The sequence below is a fragment of the Trachinotus anak genome, unplaced genomic scaffold (genome assembly GCF_046630095.1).
Source record: "Trachinotus anak isolate AG129_WGS33_773 ecotype Australia unplaced genomic scaffold, CSIRO_AGI_Tana_v1 ptg000018l, whole genome shotgun sequence".
In the NCBI taxonomy this organism is placed as follows: Eukaryota; Metazoa; Chordata; class Actinopteri; order Carangiformes; family Carangidae; genus Trachinotus; species Trachinotus anak.
In genome coordinates, this window is record NW_027273869.1 from 10,161,782 (window position 1) to 10,181,528 (window position 19,747).

At 39.2% G+C, this 19,747-nt stretch overlaps 2 protein-coding genes and 1 long non-coding RNA gene across 4 annotated transcripts; 2 read left to right on the forward strand and 1 right to left on the reverse strand.

Annotated features, from left to right (window-relative positions):
• The first annotated feature begins 1,080 nt into the window (after positions 1 to 1,080).
• Positions 1,081 to 5,862, forward strand: LOC139635420 (uncharacterized). Its single transcript, XR_011694205.1, has 3 exons — positions 1,081 to 1,636; positions 2,133 to 2,198; positions 4,540 to 5,862. It is a non-coding gene; the product is annotated as an uncharacterized lncRNA (long non-coding RNA).
• A 152-nt stretch (positions 5,863 to 6,014) lies between these two features.
• LOC139635419 (tetraspanin-8-like) lies at positions 6,015 to 11,975 on the reverse strand. Of its 2 annotated transcripts, XM_071502756.1 has the most exons (10): positions 11,572 to 11,975; positions 11,373 to 11,420; positions 10,724 to 10,789; positions 10,012 to 10,125; positions 9,734 to 9,808; positions 9,493 to 9,591; positions 8,150 to 8,236; positions 7,841 to 7,900; positions 7,622 to 7,705; positions 6,015 to 7,505 (listed from the first exon to the last, which is right to left on the reverse strand). In XM_071502756.1, the coding sequence occupies exons 1-10, from the start codon at positions 11,689 to 11,691 to the stop codon at positions 7,401 to 7,403; spliced, it is 858 nt and encodes a 285-aa protein (XP_071358857.1). In that variant the 5' UTR covers positions 11,692 to 11,975; the 3' UTR covers positions 6,015 to 7,400. The 2 variants fall into 2 exon arrangements, with proteins under 2 accessions (XP_071358857.1, XP_071358858.1); XM_071502757.1 differs by lacking the exon at positions 11,373 to 11,420 and having other exon boundaries at positions 11,572 to 11,965.
• Positions 11,976 to 13,141: 1,166 nt separating this feature from the next.
• On the forward strand, positions 13,142 to 19,538 carry LOC139635229 (ras-related protein Rab-19-like). The gene is made up of 4 exons (XM_071502342.1): positions 13,142 to 13,952; positions 16,487 to 16,670; positions 17,539 to 17,642; positions 17,741 to 19,538. The coding sequence occupies exons 1-4, from the start codon at positions 13,758 to 13,760 to the stop codon at positions 17,921 to 17,923; spliced, it is 666 nt and encodes a 221-aa protein (XP_071358443.1). The 5' UTR covers positions 13,142 to 13,757; the 3' UTR covers positions 17,924 to 19,538.
• The last annotated feature ends 209 nt before the right edge of the window (positions 19,539 to 19,747 follow it).

Genomic DNA, 19,747 nt, shown 5'->3' on the forward strand with positions numbered 1-19,747 from the left:
TTTAACTCCTGGAGCCATGGCTAGTAAGGGCGAATCAAGACGCCCTGGTTAAACCAATAAAGCATTAGAACTGTTACTGTTTCACCCGAGAAATTATGTTGTTAACTGTAACAAAGCACAGTGCTAACCACAAACAGCCATACGTACTAACTGTTTGCAGGGCTAAATATCAAAATGGAAATGTGGCCATGAGATTTGTGTTCTCACAGTCGCTGTATACCATGGATGTATTATAAAGACAAGCAGTTTGTGTGCTTCGCGGACAAGAAAGAGAGCAGTGAGGATGGCGACCAGAGCAGAGAGTTCAGAGGTTAGCAGTATAGCTGTGAATGGAGCAGTGCAACGTATGAGCACTTACAGCTATTTGTGAGTAAATAAATGCAATAACTCCTCTAGACCCAAGTCAATTTCCCGCATCTCCCCTGTGCTTCCGCCAACTACAGTCCAGACGATTAGCCAGGAAAGGTTTACAGTATTGAGGCAAGAAAATGCAGGATTCTGCATTGTCACTAGACAGCCAGGAAGGAGTGCAGAAAGATGCAGGAGAGGCGTTCAGCACAGGAAAGACAGGCAGCACAAAGTCATGGGAGAGGAAAGGCCACGAGTTTAAGGAGATTTGCCAGTGTCGCTGTCATGAATAGGTATGTTTTAGTCTGGTCCATATTTTCCTCGGTGGTGTAGTAAACAGCTGAGATGAGTTCAGCTCCGCTTGCCAATCTGCAAAAGTCACCTCACGCCACTGAGATTAGCAGTTTTTCAGTAGAATTAGGACACCATATGCCAGGGTCATGCATCAACAAACCAGCCTTATACCAACACACAGGCCAGGCTGCCTACAAGAGATCCAGTCCTCATCAACACCTGTCACATACAGTACAGTGCTAACATTATCAATATTTTAGAGACCCCCCCCCCCCCCCCCCCCCAAAATTTCACAATCATATTTTCAGGGGAACTCATGTCCTATTAATAAGAGCCAGACTCACCTAGTTGCCCTGTAATTCACACCCTTATCTGGTTATGACCAAATGTGATCAGTCGTCAAATCACCTGATATACTGTACATTTTAGCAACTGGGTTAATGGGGTCATATATACCTTCTAGATTTGATCACTGAATTCTTCCAAGCAATGTGTCTCTATAATGTCATCCATTACATAAAGCCATGATGTATACTTAAAATGACATTAAGGCTCCAGACCAGAGCCAGAAAAAGGTCAAATAAAAATTTGATTCACCTTTTCAACTAGTTGAGAACAATATGTACATCTGTACAAATGTTCCCCAAAATTATGTTTATTATTTCCCCCGCATCTCCAACTTCACACACACACACACACACACACACACACACACACACCCATCTTCCCAAAAGGGGAGGGCCTGTTCACTAGAACAGCGTAGCATAGTGTAGATTGATTCATCCCTCCCTCTCTCTCTCTCTCTCTGCATCCCTCCTCATCTGTTTATCAGCAAGAGGTGAAGTTTCTCCAGTGTTATCTCTCTCTCTAGAGCACTTGGATTTCTTTCATAAACTTTATTGATTATATTAACTGTGAGTTCAAGAGAAACACAATGGCGAAAGTGAACACCTGTTTGAAGTGGAGTTTCATAACCGTGGCCAGTTTGATTGGGGTGAGTATTTTTCGCTGACCCACATCGGCCCCAGTCTGCGAGACTGAACATGCATTTTTGTTTAGTTGAATATTTTGAATCTGCTGTAGTGTGTCTGCTGTAGAGCAGAGACCAGCCCTCACTATTGCCAAGGCTTTTGTGTTATGCAGCAAACAGTCCACCGTTTAATACCCTCTTAAAGGGGCCCTGGCTGCTGTGAGTCTATCTGGCTGCCTATGAGGGGTGGAGGTAACAAAAATTAACTGACAGAAATGAAAGTGATGAAAATTCATGTGAATTGAAAAATGGACTGATTGTGATTTGATTATTTAAAGCCCATTTGATTAGACGGGTTGCGATATGATGAAAACAAAACCATGCGTCATGTTGTGTTTTTCTGTAATGCACGAATAATGGATTAGTTGTAAAAAATAATCAACAGATTAATCAATAATGAAAAAGTGTAAATTGCAGCCCTGAAAATAGTGGCTAATGCAGTGTGTCGCTGCTGTTGCAGATCATTGGTGCCCTACTGTTGGCAATCACTCTGTTAGGCCACGGAGAATTACACAGAAAAGACGAGGTAACACTACCTATCTATCTATCTATCTATCTATCTATCTATCTATCTATCTATCTATCTATCTATCTTATGTTCATTTTCCTCAACAATAGTATATAACTTAAAAAAAAAAAAGAGCTACAATGGTCAAGCTACAATCTTGGTATAAATAATATATATATATATAAACTGCGCACATTAGATAAGCTGCAGGAAGTAAAACAGTAATTAGGACACTTTAGGACAGCATGCATGCATGCATGGTCACTGAACTCAGGTTTTTTCAGTGTTGACTGAGCATGTTTACCCTCTGTTAGATTTCTCCACAGACACAAGCAGGCCTATATGGCTTGTATGGCGTTTCCATTGTAACTCTGCTCTTGACCATCATTGGTGTATTTGGTGCCTGCAAAAAGAAGTGGGCACTAATATTGGTGGGTAAATAAAAACCAAAATTTGGTTGTTATTATTATTAAAATTAGTAGTAGTTGTTGTTGTTGTTATTGTGAACAACCATAAGCAACATCAAACGCCTGCATCAGAATTGTATTTCTGATCAAACTGATGCCGGAACAACAGGAAAGAGCTCTAGCTATTAGGATGCTGCAAGACATCAACTGACAGTTTGCTAAACGCCAACCCACTTAGCCACTATTGGTACACCTCAAGCTTTCATTCTCATATGGTGGTTTACAATTACAATGGTAGCAGGCGACGGGTTATTGATTTCACACAGCTATAAACAAAGGCCGGTTTCTCATTTCTAGTCGATGACATGGATTTTGGAGGCTGAAATGACGAATGCTAGCTGATTAGTGGAAAAAGGTACTTTTTTTAATAAACAGTATGTCAGAGGAATCAGGACTCTTAATGCACCTACATATCTGTATGTGCTTATGTGACAAAAACAGAAATATACATACAATTGTTAGCTATTCCTAGTAATTTCATATGTTTGTTTTTTATGCACCATGATAAACATCTGAAGGATGACTTATACCAGCGAGAGTTTTAAAGACTACATCAACAGAGAATAGATGGAAGTAGGTAACAATGGACCTCATGCAAGTACTAGTCATACAAAAAGATTAGTCCTTTAGTGGCACATGCAGGTGATTTAAGAGAATTTGTGTCTGTGATGAAGCAGAATAGTCAGTTTTTCTCCTGTCTCAGCTGCAGCGTTGTGGACTTGTGAATGTACGATATGGTATGTGTACATAAAACAGCTGTTGAATTTCAGAAGGAAAAAAAAAACATAAATTCCTCATAAAGATGTGACATTTTGTATGCTTATCTATGATATATAGTGCTTTGGAAAACAGCCCCTAAAATAATGCAAAAGAAACCTGCCATAAACAGGGTAGACTTCACTTTCAGTGTGGGCAAAAAACTGAAAAAGTTTGCATTTAACATCAAACATGCATGGGGCTGTATTTACAAAGCCTCGTAATACTAAGGGAGGGTAATAATAGAACTGGCCTTTTTTAATAAACTGATAAATAACCTTAATAAACTCAAGAAACACATACTTGCATTCCCTCATTGCCAATCTAATATGGGTGCTTCTTATCAGTTCAACAAAGGGGGATTTTAAAAAAATGTATTTTATGTTTCGGACTATGAAACATTAGGAATATTCTCCCCCAAAATCCTGTGGAATCTGCCTGAACTCTCATTAGTTGGAACTACAGACTTGCTTTATAGTGAGGCTGTATGAAAAGTTAAATTGATGTATTTACTCTCCTCTTTCAGCCATGCCTTCCACACTTCATTGCAAAAGAGATACATTCCATAAATATTATGTCAGGCGTGATGCTGGGAATTCACACCCGATGGTGAAATCTCATTTGAAGTTGCAGTTGTTGAGGTTTTGATTATATTGGTGAGTTTGCCCAGTTGTCATGACATTGTAGAGGTTCAAGTGTTTCCCACTCTTTAAAAGTGGTTTAAAGTGGAAGTTCAGAGATATATCTGACCTCAGAAACCGCAGCTGACAAAATAATCTCACCTCAAGGACTTTTAATTCTTCTGGAACTGTTAAATTATTTAATTCACTGTTTTTTCTTGTTTCCTCAAGAGGCTTGATAAATATTATTTGGGAGCACAGTGGAACCTTATGGTTCGCTTTTTAGAAAACTAAGCCATTATTAATTAACCTGTTGTTATTAAAACCAGTCATCAAGTCTGTGTCGAGCCTCTCTCTCACTTGCTCTCTCGCTTCATTAGCTTTGCCTTTTCTGCCTCCCTCAGTCTCTTTCTGAAATTGCAGCTCTGTTCAAAACAACGTATTGGCATAGGATGAAACAAAAGATGAGTATGAAGTAAAAAAAAACCAAAACATCTCTGTTTCTCTATCCTCTAGGTTTTGTCAGGAGTGTTGAGTATTCTTATCTTGAGTCGGCTGAATCAGAAGGAAGATACCCCTGCAGTGGTTTACAGTGCAGAGGCATAAACAGGCAAATACACCACCAGTCTTGATTAGACTGCAGAGTTCAGCTTATTGAATTGTTTTACTTTTTGGCTGTTCTGGTGAATGTCAGCGTGTCGGAAAAACGTTGGTAAAAGTGACATTTAGAAAAGGTTGCATAGTGTATTTGTGATGCTTGAATATATCAGAAGTTGCCTACACCATGTAAAGCTGCCTTTTTATCTCTTATTATGTATTTGTTTAGGTAGTTTTTCAATCGTAAATTCACACATTTAAAAAAAAAAGAAGATGTAAGCATTCAGCTCAGCAAACACACAACAAAATCGTTTAATGTTTAAAAAAGAAGCATGATGAAGATATAACTGTGTTGTACTATACTGTATTGCATTATGTAAACTTTTTTCTCTTTTTTTGGCACATTTTTTCCAACTTTTCAGAGACATTTTAAAGAAACTACTGGAATGCCTCGGCAGTTTTAGTCTAGTAGTAGTATAAATATTTATTTGACGGGTCTAATGACAAACTGTTAAGTTTGTTTACATAGTGTTTGCAAAAGCAGCAGGAAAAGAGGCTGATGTTTTGAATTTACCCTCCATTTACACCTGGCATTAAAATCTCATAGCCAGATCGTTTCCATATAGATATGATTTTAACCTGATTGTATTTACACATGGTAATTATGTTTCTCCAATGTCCACATTGAGATCCAATGACTCTGTCTAAGCTCAGTTCATATCCTCCTCTCATTTGTGTGGGTCAAAAAAAACATTTAAAACTACATGAATCGCCTCAGGATCCCTTCCAGTCATCCTTGGTTTTGAACCACTGGATTAAACTACTGAACCGTATATAAAGTAATTAAAAGTAGCAGCACCTCAACCAGCTACAGGAGTGAAATGCTGCTTTCACGTTGTTGCATCAGTATTAAAACTCTAATAATGTCACATATAATAACGGTCTAACTGCACAACCATTACTTTTACTTGTGACACCATATTTTACTGAGAACACCTCTATACTTTTACTGAAGTGGGATTAAGAAGTTTTTTATTTTTCCATTATTGTGTGGTGCTTTTATTTAAGTAAAGGATCTATGGACTTTTCCACCACTGTGTACTTGTTTTGCAGGCAGAATGAACCCATTAGGATTACTAGATTAATATTACTGAGGCATTTATGTGTAAGCAGGACTTTAAGATTTTAATATTGCAGCTGGTCAAGTTGGGACTCATTGTAAGTATTTGGTATGCTGTTGGGTAGTTAAACTTATGACAATGCATTTCTTTGTTCTTGTTATTGTGCAAAATGAATAAATGCATTTTTTCCCTCATTTAGTAGAATGGAAGTCTAAAAGAGCTTAAAATGTTTTTAAGGTCTAAGAAATGATTTCAAAACCAAAAGCTAAGACATCAAAGGAACAAGAATCACATTATTTATTCCTGCTATTTACAAAATATTACATTACTTCATTCCATAAAAAGAAAACAGTGTATGACAGAAATCAAAGTACCATACTTTTCAGAACATATTGGAACATATATATTAGGCATTAATGGTTAAAGTGCACAGGTAGACATTGGATCTGCTGTTTCAGATGAAACTCATTTGACAATACATTAGTCGAGGAGACATTTCAACTGCGGGCAGCTCATGCAGCAAGTCATACTTGGAGTGATGTGGCATGAAGGCCTCTTCGGTGAGAGTGGCATCAGTTGGGAAAATACAATCTCTGCAAGAATATTGATGACACATTTTCCTACAGGAGCCTCTCACAGCCGGTCTGCACTGGCCTTGCCAAAATTTCTCCGAACCTTGAAATCAAATTTTGGAGGCAAAAAATAATTGAGGATTTATCGGCATGTCTACTGAATGTGCAACCAAACAGAATCCCCTCTCCTCCTAATGGACATGATCACATATCACTTACTCACTACATGTGCTTTAGGGAAAACTGAACGAGGTGATGAAGTTTCAAATATACAATGTGCATAACAAGGCATCAAGACATTCTGGTATCCTAATGAGAGGTTCGACTCATTCCTTGTCTAACCTGATTATTTACTCGAGAAAATCGTTGCTCGATAACAAATCATTATATTTCAATCAAAGCACTTTGTAAACACTGTTTAAGAAAGATGCTACATAAGGATTATAATAATATTATTTATTCAAAGATTATTGGTTGCTCTAGTGCTGAAAATTCAACGTGTGTGCTTAAGACGAGTACAAATATATGTATGTTTGAAAGACATTGGTCCAGTTGACAACCAGAACAGCGTTTTGTGCATGTGTTTGAGACTGTTAGGTTCAGTAGATGCGATTGCATTATAATCTGCCTTTACAAACTCACTGATGCGTCCAGGTGTGAAGGCAATGGAGATAAATAATGTCAGAATATTATCCAGAGAAGACGACACTTACTGTAAATAACACAATGCCAGAAAAAGAGATGGCTGGTTAAAGCTTGGTAAGATATTCAGAATCTTAGGGATACCGCCAAAAGCAGGTGAAAATGTGATGATTATTAAACATTAGTTAATTCCATTAAACTGCATTGTTTTTATAGCAGTAAGGGAAAGAAAATGTCATTTGAAATTGATCTATGCATGTAGATTACTTCTCAACATCAGTTACATGCATTAACACTTAGAAAATAATACTGATTATAATTTAACATATGTTGCTACAGCACAAATTAGCCAGGTTATGTTATACAGCCTAATGTGTTTACATGTGCAAATTCAAACAAGGTACGCTTGATAACAATTTATGTAAGTATTAAATGTACTAGGTTACTAGAAGGCACCAGGAACATATCTGTTTGATTGTAGAAGAGCCATGAACTCCTGTTTTCTTCTTATCTGGCCCATCAGCTTGACGCTCATGACAAGTAAAACCATCTGGGAATGGAAGCACAGGTTAGATCAAGGCACGTAACAGAGCTGGTGATTGTCATTGTAAATTAAGGCACAAGCAAACATATAAATGTGGAAATAAATTTTTTTAAAAATCATACCCAAAACACTCCGCTTCCAAATTGTATACCCATTGCCAATGAGAATGCAAGCTTTAGTTCAGAAACATAAATCGGTAGGCAAGGCTGTGGGGGAAAAAAGTGCAGGTTTGTTTTAAAAGGTGGTGGCAAAAGTGGTTACAGTGTGACTCAAACAATCTGTGAGATGACAAGAGTTTACTAAACTAAATTTTCTAAAAGAAATCTCAAGATTTTTTTTACCTCTTGATAAACATACTGGTTCTTTGGAGCCCCGAGTGTGGCGCTGCCCCTTAGTCGAATCTGGTGAGGAGGACAAAATCCCATTACGTAACATGACAAAAATAGGGTTCACTCAATACTGGTGAGAGATTGGTGCAACATAAATGATATTAGGACAAATTTAAAGTTCCTCTGACATATTTGGTCCTTCATTTTCATGGTTTTTGCCATCATTCCTATCAGTTATGAAGATATATTACTTCCCCAAAATCCTGATGAGTCATCTTCACTGCTTACACTACTTATATTTATATGAAGGGAGATACTCACGCATTTTCCTGGATAGTGGCAGTTACAGGAGGCAGGGATGAAAGAGCCCCAGTCTTTGTAGCCTTCAATAAGACCACAGCACTCAAACTGGAGGGGACACACACACACACACACACACACACACACACACACACACACACAGGCCAAGTAAAAAGTAAGTCCAAAACAAAATGCATTACACAATATATTACCCAACAAGTACATACACATGTCTGCACCCATGAATGATTCATCCTTTCTTGGAATCTCTTGATTTGTACAGATAATGAGTCCCTTACAGCAAGGCAATATGTCTTGAAGATAAGACACATATACTGCAGGTGTGGCTTCATTCAGGTTTGGTGGCCTCCTAGAGAGTTGAGTGTGATGTGTGTGTCTGTATTGGGGGTTTCAGCTTTTGGTAAAATCCAACAAGTGTGTATGTGTGTGTGTGTGTGTGTGTTTGTGTGAAGCCTGAGCGGTTTTTTTTCTGAGTCATAACTCAGTCAAATCTGAACACACGGACGTGATTCGCATATTTTCAGATTCAGTGTGACATACACTTGCCACAGAAAAAAATTGCCTGAGAATCATCATATTTTTTAAGTTGTCTTCAGCATCAAAATACTCCAGTGCTAGTTGTCTGAACACACATGAGGACTCTAGTGACAGCAACTGCTTATGGCTAATTCAGCATAATTTTAACAGTGCCAACTTGCCAAAACTTGTACAAATATATACCTTAAAAAAACAGGGGTAAAGAAGAAGGCTGCAGCTAACTAACTGAGTCCATTGTAACATTATACTTCCTGTTAAATTCCCCCAAAGCATTATGGGAATTGTGGTTCCCATAATGATCGTCCCCTCAATCAAAGTGAGTCAAAAGAATAACAGGAGCGAGGAGCATCAGCATGTATTACAGTTTAGAAAGAGCACAGTCATGCGCTGAATGTTTCAGTGTCCTCATTTACACGGACAGCTGCGTCTGAAAGAGTTATCCACTACATAATGGATCATAGCCAAGTGGAGACATTGTCTCTTCACTGAGAGCACCAGTTCTAATAATAAAAATCAGATGTTTTTGTTGTTGGAATCGGGGCTGAACTGAATAATTCTCTAAAGGCCAGATCATCGTGAGATATTTTTTCCCATGGAACGCCAGAACAGAGCTCACAGGTTATTTGAGATATCAGCTTTTATAAATGGAAAAATGGACACATACTATTTAATTATGTGTAAAAAAGAAAATAATACCCTATGTCTTTTTCCACTGCACTTTTGAAGAAAGATGGGTGTATTATTTTAATGTATATTATAAAACCAAACCCAATGTACATCAAGTTCAATAAAGAGTATACGCTTACTTCTTCTTGAATACTGTACAGCAGGGTCCTGTTGGCTTTGCTCGTTCCACTGAGAGGCATCATGGACAACAACTTCGCTTCCTCACGGACAACACGTTTCTGAGGAGGGAGACATCACACTGAACCCTGTTCTTTGCATATCGAGGCACACTGTAGTCAAACCTGCTTTTTAAATACCTTTATTGTCAATTAAAATCACATCAGTATTAGCTTGTAAAAGCAATGCATTCAAGTACTTTACCTCATAAACATCTTGGTAACTCAGTGCTGTTCTGACAATTATAGTTTGACTGGCTGCCGCCATCCCAGTTGCATACTGCACAAACACATAAACCAGCAAGAGTCAGTGAAAGAGAAGCATCAATTTCAGAAACCACTTTTGAACACATACACACACTGCCCTACACAGGTTTAAAAAATCATAAAATGATGAAGAATTGTAATCCTAAGAACACACACACACACACACACACACACACACACACACAGTAGTAACAAACACACAGAGCAGGTTTTTACCAGAATCAAACACCATCTCTTTCCTTTGCAGGCTCCAAATATACCGAGCACTGAGAGCAGCAGGCAGCCGATCTCTATGACGTACATTAACACTACAGAAGCATTGGACACCAGCTGTGGAGAAAAACAACATTAGTATTAAAGGGATGCACTGTATTTTTATTTTTGGCAAATACATCAAACAATAATTATTAATCAAGGTAACAAAAAAAAAATCAAAAAAATCTAAGATTGAAGGATCCGTGTAAGAAGTAAAACTCATCTGGGACATTCACTTACACTTAATATTTATATCATTTTGTTGTCATAGACCTATTGCTAGGACAGCATGGCTACAAACGAGGTCAAAGGTCAGGGTCAGCTACAGAACAGCACCCGTAGCATGTGAAGATAATTCACTGTCTTGTCCAAGGACACCTCAACAGGCAGATGCTTGCTGACATGAGTGCTTGAACTCAGCTCTTCCAGAGAAAAGACAATAAAAAAAAAAAAAAAAAAAAAACCTGCTGCTGAATAGTGTTCAGGCAATATCGATGGAAGCCCGAGCAGGCCCATGCATTAATAATTCCACGGCTGTACTTGGATATCCCGGCAACTCTTTAGCTCCTTTAAAGTCTGACAAGACAAGGTTATTTCTGGCTCCAGCAAACTACATTATCTGCTTTGGAAAACATTTTCACTGGGTCAGAAGAACAACAGAAATCGGCCTTACTTTGCCAGTTTGTATGAGGTCTCTGTGCCAAGTTATTGTCATTGTCAGCATGAAGAAACACAGCGCCTTTTTGGAGAGAGAAATTTGTTTAGACATGAAAGTGTTTCAGAGTATACAGACAGCAGTGGAAAATAAATATGAGTGGCTCTAAATCCTCAGCCATTCGGTACTGTTATTTAGTCAGCCCCCGTGGAAAAGTACCAGCCTATGGTACTTTTCCAGGGGCTTATGTTTTTAAATGTGCTGCCTTTAGGTGAACTCATAGGTGTCACCTCTGAGGAGCAGCAGTTCATTTAAGTGCAGATGGAAGGCAGCAGCAGCAGCAGCAGCCATCCAGGATACCTTTACAGTAGAATCACAACGAGGCGTATGCTGCATATGACTCAAAAACAAACACGTTGTAAACATTAGCATTATAATAATATTTTAATATTTCAGATACTGTCTGGGTGGGGAGGTGTGGGGTCGCGAATGATTGTTATTCTTTGGAAATGCAAATTCTAACAATTACCATGGCGTCTTTTTTTTTTTTTTTTTTTTGTTGCAGCTACCAGTGATTTATTTATTTTTTCTTTCTCATCACTTTCTTTGCGGACACCCTTTAAAAATAGGCTGCGGTCATTGCAACGTTGTAAGCTACATACATTACATTTTGATGGAGGGGGGTTCGCTGCAGCATCTCTCCGGGACAGACATGCTGTAGAGCAGGAGTCTCCTTTAGGTTAATCATAGACTGACTGATGATTTAGGTAAAATAACAGCAGCAGTTTAAACACTGAGTGGGACAGACGGGCTATGTAAAGCGACCGAATAGGCCTCTTGATCTTAAAGCAGTGATATTTACCTACCATATGCACAGCATTTGTAAAAATAAACGGCCTTTTCAGGGTCGTTTTCTCCGCCACCACGACCACTGCGCTCCGCTGCATGCTGCTGCGTCTCTCCGGGGCGTCAAAGCAGCCTTTCATAAAGCAAATATTACGGCGATCCCAGACCTGTGATGTTAACAGTGAGGGCACCTATGAATCCGCACCGGACGTCACTGTGATGTGCTGGATGAGAGATCTGTGACGCCTTCGGGTGCAGTCGGAAATTGTGGAACCCGGAGGATGAGCGTAGGAATCAGCCGTGATGAAACGGGTTCATGTCGGACTGATGAGGTGCAATGGTTGCGAGCTTCATGGTCGCTCACTGCGGTGGAATGTAACTAAATGCATTTACCCAAGTAGTAGTTATGTTTTATCCCACACTGTCTGTACTTTATACTTATACTGCGCTGCATTTTAGAAGCTGATGCTTTTATATATACATTTATCTGACAGTTTTACTAATTAGTTACTTAGTTACTTAGATTCAGATTAAAAGTTATGATGAATTATTATAGATTAAGCTACCCAACAAATGCTAAGTAGTTAAAATTAGCCCCACCTTTACCATTGACTTGATGTTTTCACATTAGTGCATACATGCATTAAAATCAATAATGCAATGTATATTTATAATGAATACTTAATGAATACTTTTAGTTTTTACTTTTACTTGTGAGTATTTCTGCTGTGGCAGTGCAGCTATTACTCTGAATGCTTCTAACAAAGGGAGCACATGACCTCAGTGTCCTCATACAGCCCTTAATAGGAAGCTGTTCATGCTGTCTTCCTCATTTTATGCACCGGGAAGCTACTATTTTCATCTGCCGCTTATCAATTTGAGCATCAGTTATGATGTTTCCCTGTCATAAGCCATTATCTATAAGTAACTTTGTTCTTCTCCTAAGCTCGGCACGACTAAGCACTACTCAAAGTGACATAACCTGGTTGAAAAATTCCAGTTGAGATCCCAGAGCTTCAAAAGATCTGAGATGTGTCTGCGCTCCTCAGTTTTATTCTGTGAATGAATTAAAAAAGAAATGAATGAACAAAACAACTTGAAAACAGGCATAAGATTTCATCACACCGGTTTGTTGGTGTTGGCCCCTCAATAAATTGCTCTGCATGAAATATACACTGAATAACTTAATGTTGAATTTTATGGCTATAACATTATATTGAAAATATTTTCATGTAGTTCAGCCCAACACATTTTATATCTTTTGTAAATTTGGGGATACTGAACAGAATTTAAAACAAGGTTCTATTAGGTTATGTCACAGACTTCCTGTCAAAAAAATGACTACATTTCCCAACATCCAACTGTGGTAATGGGGCTGGGCTACTTTCCTAGGACAGGTAGGGCGGGTTTCTATTGTTACCACAGGTGCTGTGAGGCTGTAGGAACAGGAAAAACTGATGAGGGAAAGAGACAAAGAGAGAGAAGAGGAGGTGGAGACCAGTGGAGGAGAAAAACTGACACGTGAGAAAGAGCAGCAGGTGGATTGGACACCAAACCTGATTGCAGACAAGCTTTTTTTAAAATCCTATTATATCTAAAGGAAGTTCCTTTTTTTGACAGCTAACTGGGACCTGTGCAGGAGGACGAAAAGGATGAGATGTGTATTCATGCTTTTTTTTCTTTTTTTTTTTTTTTTTTTGCTGCGAGGCATAAACTGGGTCAACACCTGAGAAGGGGCTGAAAGGAGCAGCAGAACTGAGACAGTTTTGTCCATCTGAACGAGTACTGAAAGAGGGAAGGGACGTACTGAACTGGCTGGAGACATGAGACAGAGAATGCAGAGTTGTAAAGGAAAAGGTTTTAGAAACTGAAAACTGGGATAGTGTTCACATTTTAGACCATTTAAATTTTATTTAGAAGTAAATAGTTTCTAACCTGTGAAAATCTTGACAAACAAACTTAAACTGGTTTTACAGGCTACATGTGGATTAATTCAACCTAACTGACCCTGCTGCTGGAAATCTAGCCTGGTGACCGACTGGAGCTTTCACTAGAAGAAGTGGAGTTAATATATTTTCTTCCCTATGACCCAACATTTTAAATTCTTACTCAAGCATAAAGATAACGCAGCAAGTATAAGAGGGATCATCTCCTCCACTCTCATACATCCACAGAAAGAGACGCACTGTTCCGCTTTAACTCCACCATGCAGACCCCAGGACCTGAGCACGATGACTCTTTTGATTTCCTGTTTAAGATCATCCTGATTGGAGACTCTAACGTGGGGAAAACATGTGTGGTTCAGAATTTTAAGTCAGGGGTTTTCGCAGAGAGGCAGCAGAACACCATCGGAGTGGACTTCACTGTACGAACCCTGGACATCGGGGGAAAGAAAGTGAAGGTTAGTGCTGTGTGTGGAGTGGACTTGTGGACATAAAAACATATGTGCACGTAAGGTCTCATGAGTGTAGCAAAAGTATCAACTACACAGCATCAACACCCATATGTAGGCTTTTCTGTACCAGCAGCCATAGTGGGAAGTAGAATTCAGAATTTTTTTGTCAAAATATGAATGAACAGAGTGAACAGCTTTAATAAGTGTGTCAGAACTTATGGGCCAACCAGTATGTGACTACAGGTTACAGTAAAGGTTTGATATTAGAGATAGATAAAGAAGGAGTACAATAAGTCAAATAACTGGTGTGTCCTCAGGTCCTAAAGGAAAAATGCCTTAAGACACTATTAAAAAGTCTGCTTTATAAAGGCAGTAAGGTTAGTTATACAATGTTTTTGTATATAACTGAGGGGTGTCAGGACATGTTACACACTTATAAGCTAAGCCTGTAGCAAGGAGCTGTCACTGCTGTTAGCCACAGCAGCCAGCAAGCTCATTGTCTCACAATGAGTCAAGTTTAGCAAAACCTTAAATTAGCTTGAATTAATGAATCATTTTTAACAGGTTAATCCATCCATCCATTTTATACTTGGCTTGATGCCACATGGATTTAATTAACTGTATCATTAGGAAATATTGTTTTATGCTGTTTTGGAAGTACTTAAAAATGTGATGAATCATTCCATGCCTGTATGACAGTTAAAACGGTAATAAACTGTCTTTAATGTGGTAGTAAAGAGTCTTAACTTTAATCCTGCAGGAACCCTGATTATGCTCCAGTGATGCCTGCTACATGCCCTGATCCTTATCCTTAAGGGTGTTGTAGAGTCAGCCGGTTCTGACAATGACAGGCTGCACAGCATGGTTACGGGCACTCTGGTGAAATATTCAATGGACAGTATGGGGAAAAAATGCTCATGGTGTGTCTAACAGGAGCAAACATGCAGGTTCAGTTCCACATAATGGACTTTTCCAGCCTCAGGAGTAAATGACACTACATTGAGGTGTCCTTTGCTGACAGTGTCAGTTAGACTCAGTCTAAAACAAGTCAGACCAGCTGCTCACATGACTGACCTGTCCTTCAGGTTTCTTTGCTCGAGTCTTTGCGCTACAGACAAAAATAAACCTGAAATCACTTCTCTGCTGCGTCATTAAACGAGAAAGGGAACTAAATGGTTTGGGTGAACTGTGACTTGTGGATGCACACAGGCACTGCAGTATCTCCTCCACATAATACTCACAGGTATGGGAGGTAAGGGTGCCCAAAAAGGTCAAATAAACTCACCTTCTGTATTGATATATCAAAATGTTGTTTCATTTTTGATGTCTCTCTGTTTGTATCACTCTTTATTTGTCATAGCCAAGGGGGGAAGATATAGTCTGTTACACATGCACATAAACACACCCACAGCAATTGTATTTTTCTCTGGCCAAGCCAGTTAGATGACTGCAAGATAAAAATCATGGCATGCACTCTGTCCTTAACAAACATGTAATCAGCTGATCTTAAATGCAGGAGAAAATATTTTATCAATTTACGTCATACATCCTAAGTCATGATTGGTTATGTGGACAGATGCCAAAGATTACCATCCCCGACATCTGTAATGAAGACCTAAAGATGAATTTTCAGTTTTAATGACTGTTTCCCTTGTCTTTCCAGATTGCCATTGACTGTTTACAGACAGGATGTCCCTGATTGATAGTCTAAAAGCATTTATCTTTTATCAATCAGTAATTCACAACACAAGGTCACCATGACATTGTTAAAGTAACACAACAGAATGAAATAAATAGGCATTGCTAAGAGCTGAGGGTTCAAATGAGTCCAACATGAGCTCCTGTTTTCTCATTTCAGCTCAACTCCACCTAATGTTTCAACCCTGAGGTTGTACAAAATTGAGCCACCTGATATTGAGAACAATTCACTTTTGTGTTTCTAATGCTGGAAGCATTGCTAATGCTAGGTTGTGATGAGCCAGTTCTTGTGAGTTATTTTATTTGTTTGGCTTTGCTTATTGTTAAAGTTACTACGACTAACAAAGCACTGCTTAGAAATCTATTGAACAGCTGTATGAGTTTTGTTTATTCTTTTTTATATAACTTGTATATAAGAAAGGAGTCATTAAGCAGCAAAAAGCACCTCCAGTCAGTGTCTATTTTTAAAGGCTTGTTATATATAACATGGTCAGTGTTATAGACTTTGACAGGTTTGTATTGAGACATGTAAAGCTGTGAGATTTTATTTCATTTCTAAAATGTGAAAAACTATGTTATAATCTGGTTTTTAAGCTTTTTCATGTAGCATTGAAAACAAATAGGTTAAGCTTGGGAGCTTGGACTGGTTGCTATGACAGCTGTTGCTACACTAACATGGTCTGTGAGATGCTCAGGGAATATTCAGCTTTAGTGTGTGTGTGTGTATGTGTGTGTGTGTGCATGATCCATGCATTCAGTCATGTGTATGTCATTCATATATTCATTTGTGAATATATATCAGCTGATTTGCTGATTTCGTATTTCGTGTGTGTGTGAGACAGATGCAGGTGTGGGACACGGCAGGTCAGGAGAGGTTTCGCACAATCACCCAGAGCTACTACCGCAGCGCTCACGGTGCCATGATCGCCTATGACATCACACGAAGCCCAACCTTTGACTCAGTGAACCACTGGATCAAGGAGGTGGAGCAGTTCGGGGCAGCCAATGTAGTGTTGGTCCTAATAGGTGAGTGTACATGTGAGTGCATGAAAACGCTGTGTGTGTATTTTGACTGATTTGTACAAGAGGAAGGGCTAAATAGAACGTTTGAGAATATGAAAATGTTTATATTGCAAACATGATGAAGCCTTACCACTGAATTTCCTTCCCTGTGAACACTGTGATAGTTGTAAGGGGAAGTATAATGTGCCTTTCGCAGTTGTTGAACATTACTTGATGAGTTAAGCTTCTCTGTGAACAAATAATGTCTTCCTGGAACACACAAATCTCCCGGGAAGTAGTTAGAGGTGAACTTTAAAGCCTAGGTGTGGCTTTTTAAATTCTGTTATTAGCATAAGTGGCATTGTTTTGCTATCATTAAATCTACATTTTGAGCACAGACTGGAAATGTGCAGAACAAATGGATTTCAAGTCCAGCGCCTGAACCACTGAACCAGTGTAGCTCCTTTTACCCTTAGAATGAGAATAATGCTCAACAATAGTGCTTTCTTATTTGCATGGAAAGGGCATCATGCTTTACAATTTCAGAATATAATGTGGATTTACAACGTACACCCTGTGGAACCTGACATCTAAATTGTTAGCAGCGCTTCCATTTACCAACTTGCCAACTTATCAAGCAGTACTCAATTGGTTTCTGCATTATCTCTGCATAATTAACTTAACTTTAAATTAATCTTATTATTTCAATCATGAGCATGTGCATCGGAAAAACAGTGTCAACTGAGTGAATTTACACACAGACCAGTATGTGCTACAATAGTGTTCAGTGCATCAATTCTATCACAAGAAAACAACAACAAAATATGTGAGTCAGTATTGTGTTTCCATCTCTCAGCTTTTTTGATTTGATGATTTTTTTTTCTCTTTCTAGGGAACAAATGTGACCTGGAAGAGGAACGTCAGGTTCTGTTTGAGGAAGCCTGCCATCTGGCAAAGGAGAGAGGAATACTAGCTGCTCTCGAAACATCAGCGAAGGTGATAAGTGTGCTCACACATATAAAACACAGAGGAGAAGTTTTGAAGTCGGTTGAAATGGTTATCTAAAACTTCTCTATCTCCTCCTCTGTGTCTAGGAGAGTCAGAATGTGGAAGAAGCCTTCATGATGATGGCCAGAGAGCTGCTGTCCCGTAACGGCCTTGATGTCCAGCAGGGGTACTCGGAGAGCAATCCTCGAGTTCTCCTCCGAGCCAACTCCCGGCCCGTTAACGGCATCGCGGCCGCCTACACGCCACCAGAGAAGAAGTCATGTTGCTGATACAACATGGACAATAAAAGGTGACAGCTGTCGGAAGAGCTGTCAGTGGATGAGGAAGCAGGTGAAGGACACTTTTAACCATCACTGTTGGAGAAGAGGGGTGGATGATACAAAGATGCATGGACGTGGATTATGGCCATCAAAGGCCTCAAGAACTGAGGGTGTTTGCATTGAGGAAGTTTAAGCAATTATTAGAAAGTATTGAAATCAATTCAGTGTACTTCTGTGTGACTTATCTGACATGAAGAGAATCAGAGATTTGTCAATCTGGTGCAGCAAGGACAAGAAAGCCAGTGCTACCACAAGGCATGCTTACCGCTGTCAGAATAAGAGACAGTTCTAAGTGATGGGTGTGATCAGTGTTGTAAAGTTACAGTAAGCCAATTTCATTTATATCAACTATATCCAGATGATTTTCTTCTCTTCCAGTTAATGTCACATATGCACAAAACGCTGTGGGACTCTTACCTATTGTTGAAGTTTGCACTGGCATAAGGGATCGAAATCTGAATGTAAAAGCCAAAGCGATGACATTGGCAGTTACTACAAAGAGTAATCATTCTCAACACCTGCTCACCAGCCTCAGCGACATTAACTGTAACACACCACAGTCAGTGCAATAAGAACACAAAGACTTCCATATCTGGTGTGTTTGTTTTCACATTGGATCTGTTACTCTTTTGGACTTTGCTTTGTCAAAATGCTGTCTCCGCGTTTCACTTTGCCGATAAGACTTGAAAACCTTGGAAAAACCCCGGTGACCTCTTAAGGTGCCTCTGTGACGAGCTGTGATCCTCTGCTGCAGTGCTCTGGGTGAAAAGATCCTGGAGAACCTGCTACTAACCAGAAGGCTGTGAATTTAACGCTTTTTTCATTTGTTTGTTTGTTTGTTTGTTTGACTGACTTCCTCCTGTGACAGTTGCATATGTTAGGATGTCTTACATTGTCAAAAATGTCTGTAACAGACTGTGAATGTGTTCTAAAGGGATTCTTTCGATTTCTGATCAGTTCACGTGATGAAGCAGGATGAAGTTAGGCTTTTCTTGAGAAACAATGGTTGTCTAGCTTTGGTTATGGGTGTCACATACAAAAGGGTGACAAATAAAGGAAGAAAAGCACTATAAAGAGTCTTAGAAAACTTTTGGGCCACCTAAACCATGTCAACGCATCTTGAATTATGTCATACAAGTCTCTTGAACTTTATTTGAAGGATTCTTCAAAAAGACATTCCCTCATTTTGTGTGTTGATGACTGTGTGGGGGGAGTGTTACCAGTCCAAAATCTCCCCAACTCAAATGAGATCAGGTGACTGTGAAGGCCACAGTATATGATTCACATGATATTTATACCAATAAAACCATTCAGAGACCTCATGCCTGTATGTGGGCATCTGCACCTGTTATGTTTCTCCACTCATTTATGCAGGTTTTCTTTAAAACTGTCACCCATTTGGATGAGAACTGGCGTCAGGGGCTTTGGGCTATGTCTAATTGATAACTAGAACAAGGTATTCTTCATCATGAACACTAGAGGGCACTGTGCTATTGCACATGAATGTATAACTGCAGATTGGATGCTCATTGCCCTACACAATAAAGATCAACTTAATTTAAAACATCTGCGACTGCACTAAGTTTACATGCAACACAGTAAACAGGAAAAGGTCAAATCGATCCGCATGTCTGAACTATGCCAAGCCGACATCCTGCAAACACAACAGCTGAACTAAAGTAACTGAGCTGACAAGGCTCCCTTAAGCACACTGGCTGGCACTGATCAACCATCAGTGAAGTTTCCCACCTTTTGCTTCCAAAACATAAAAAA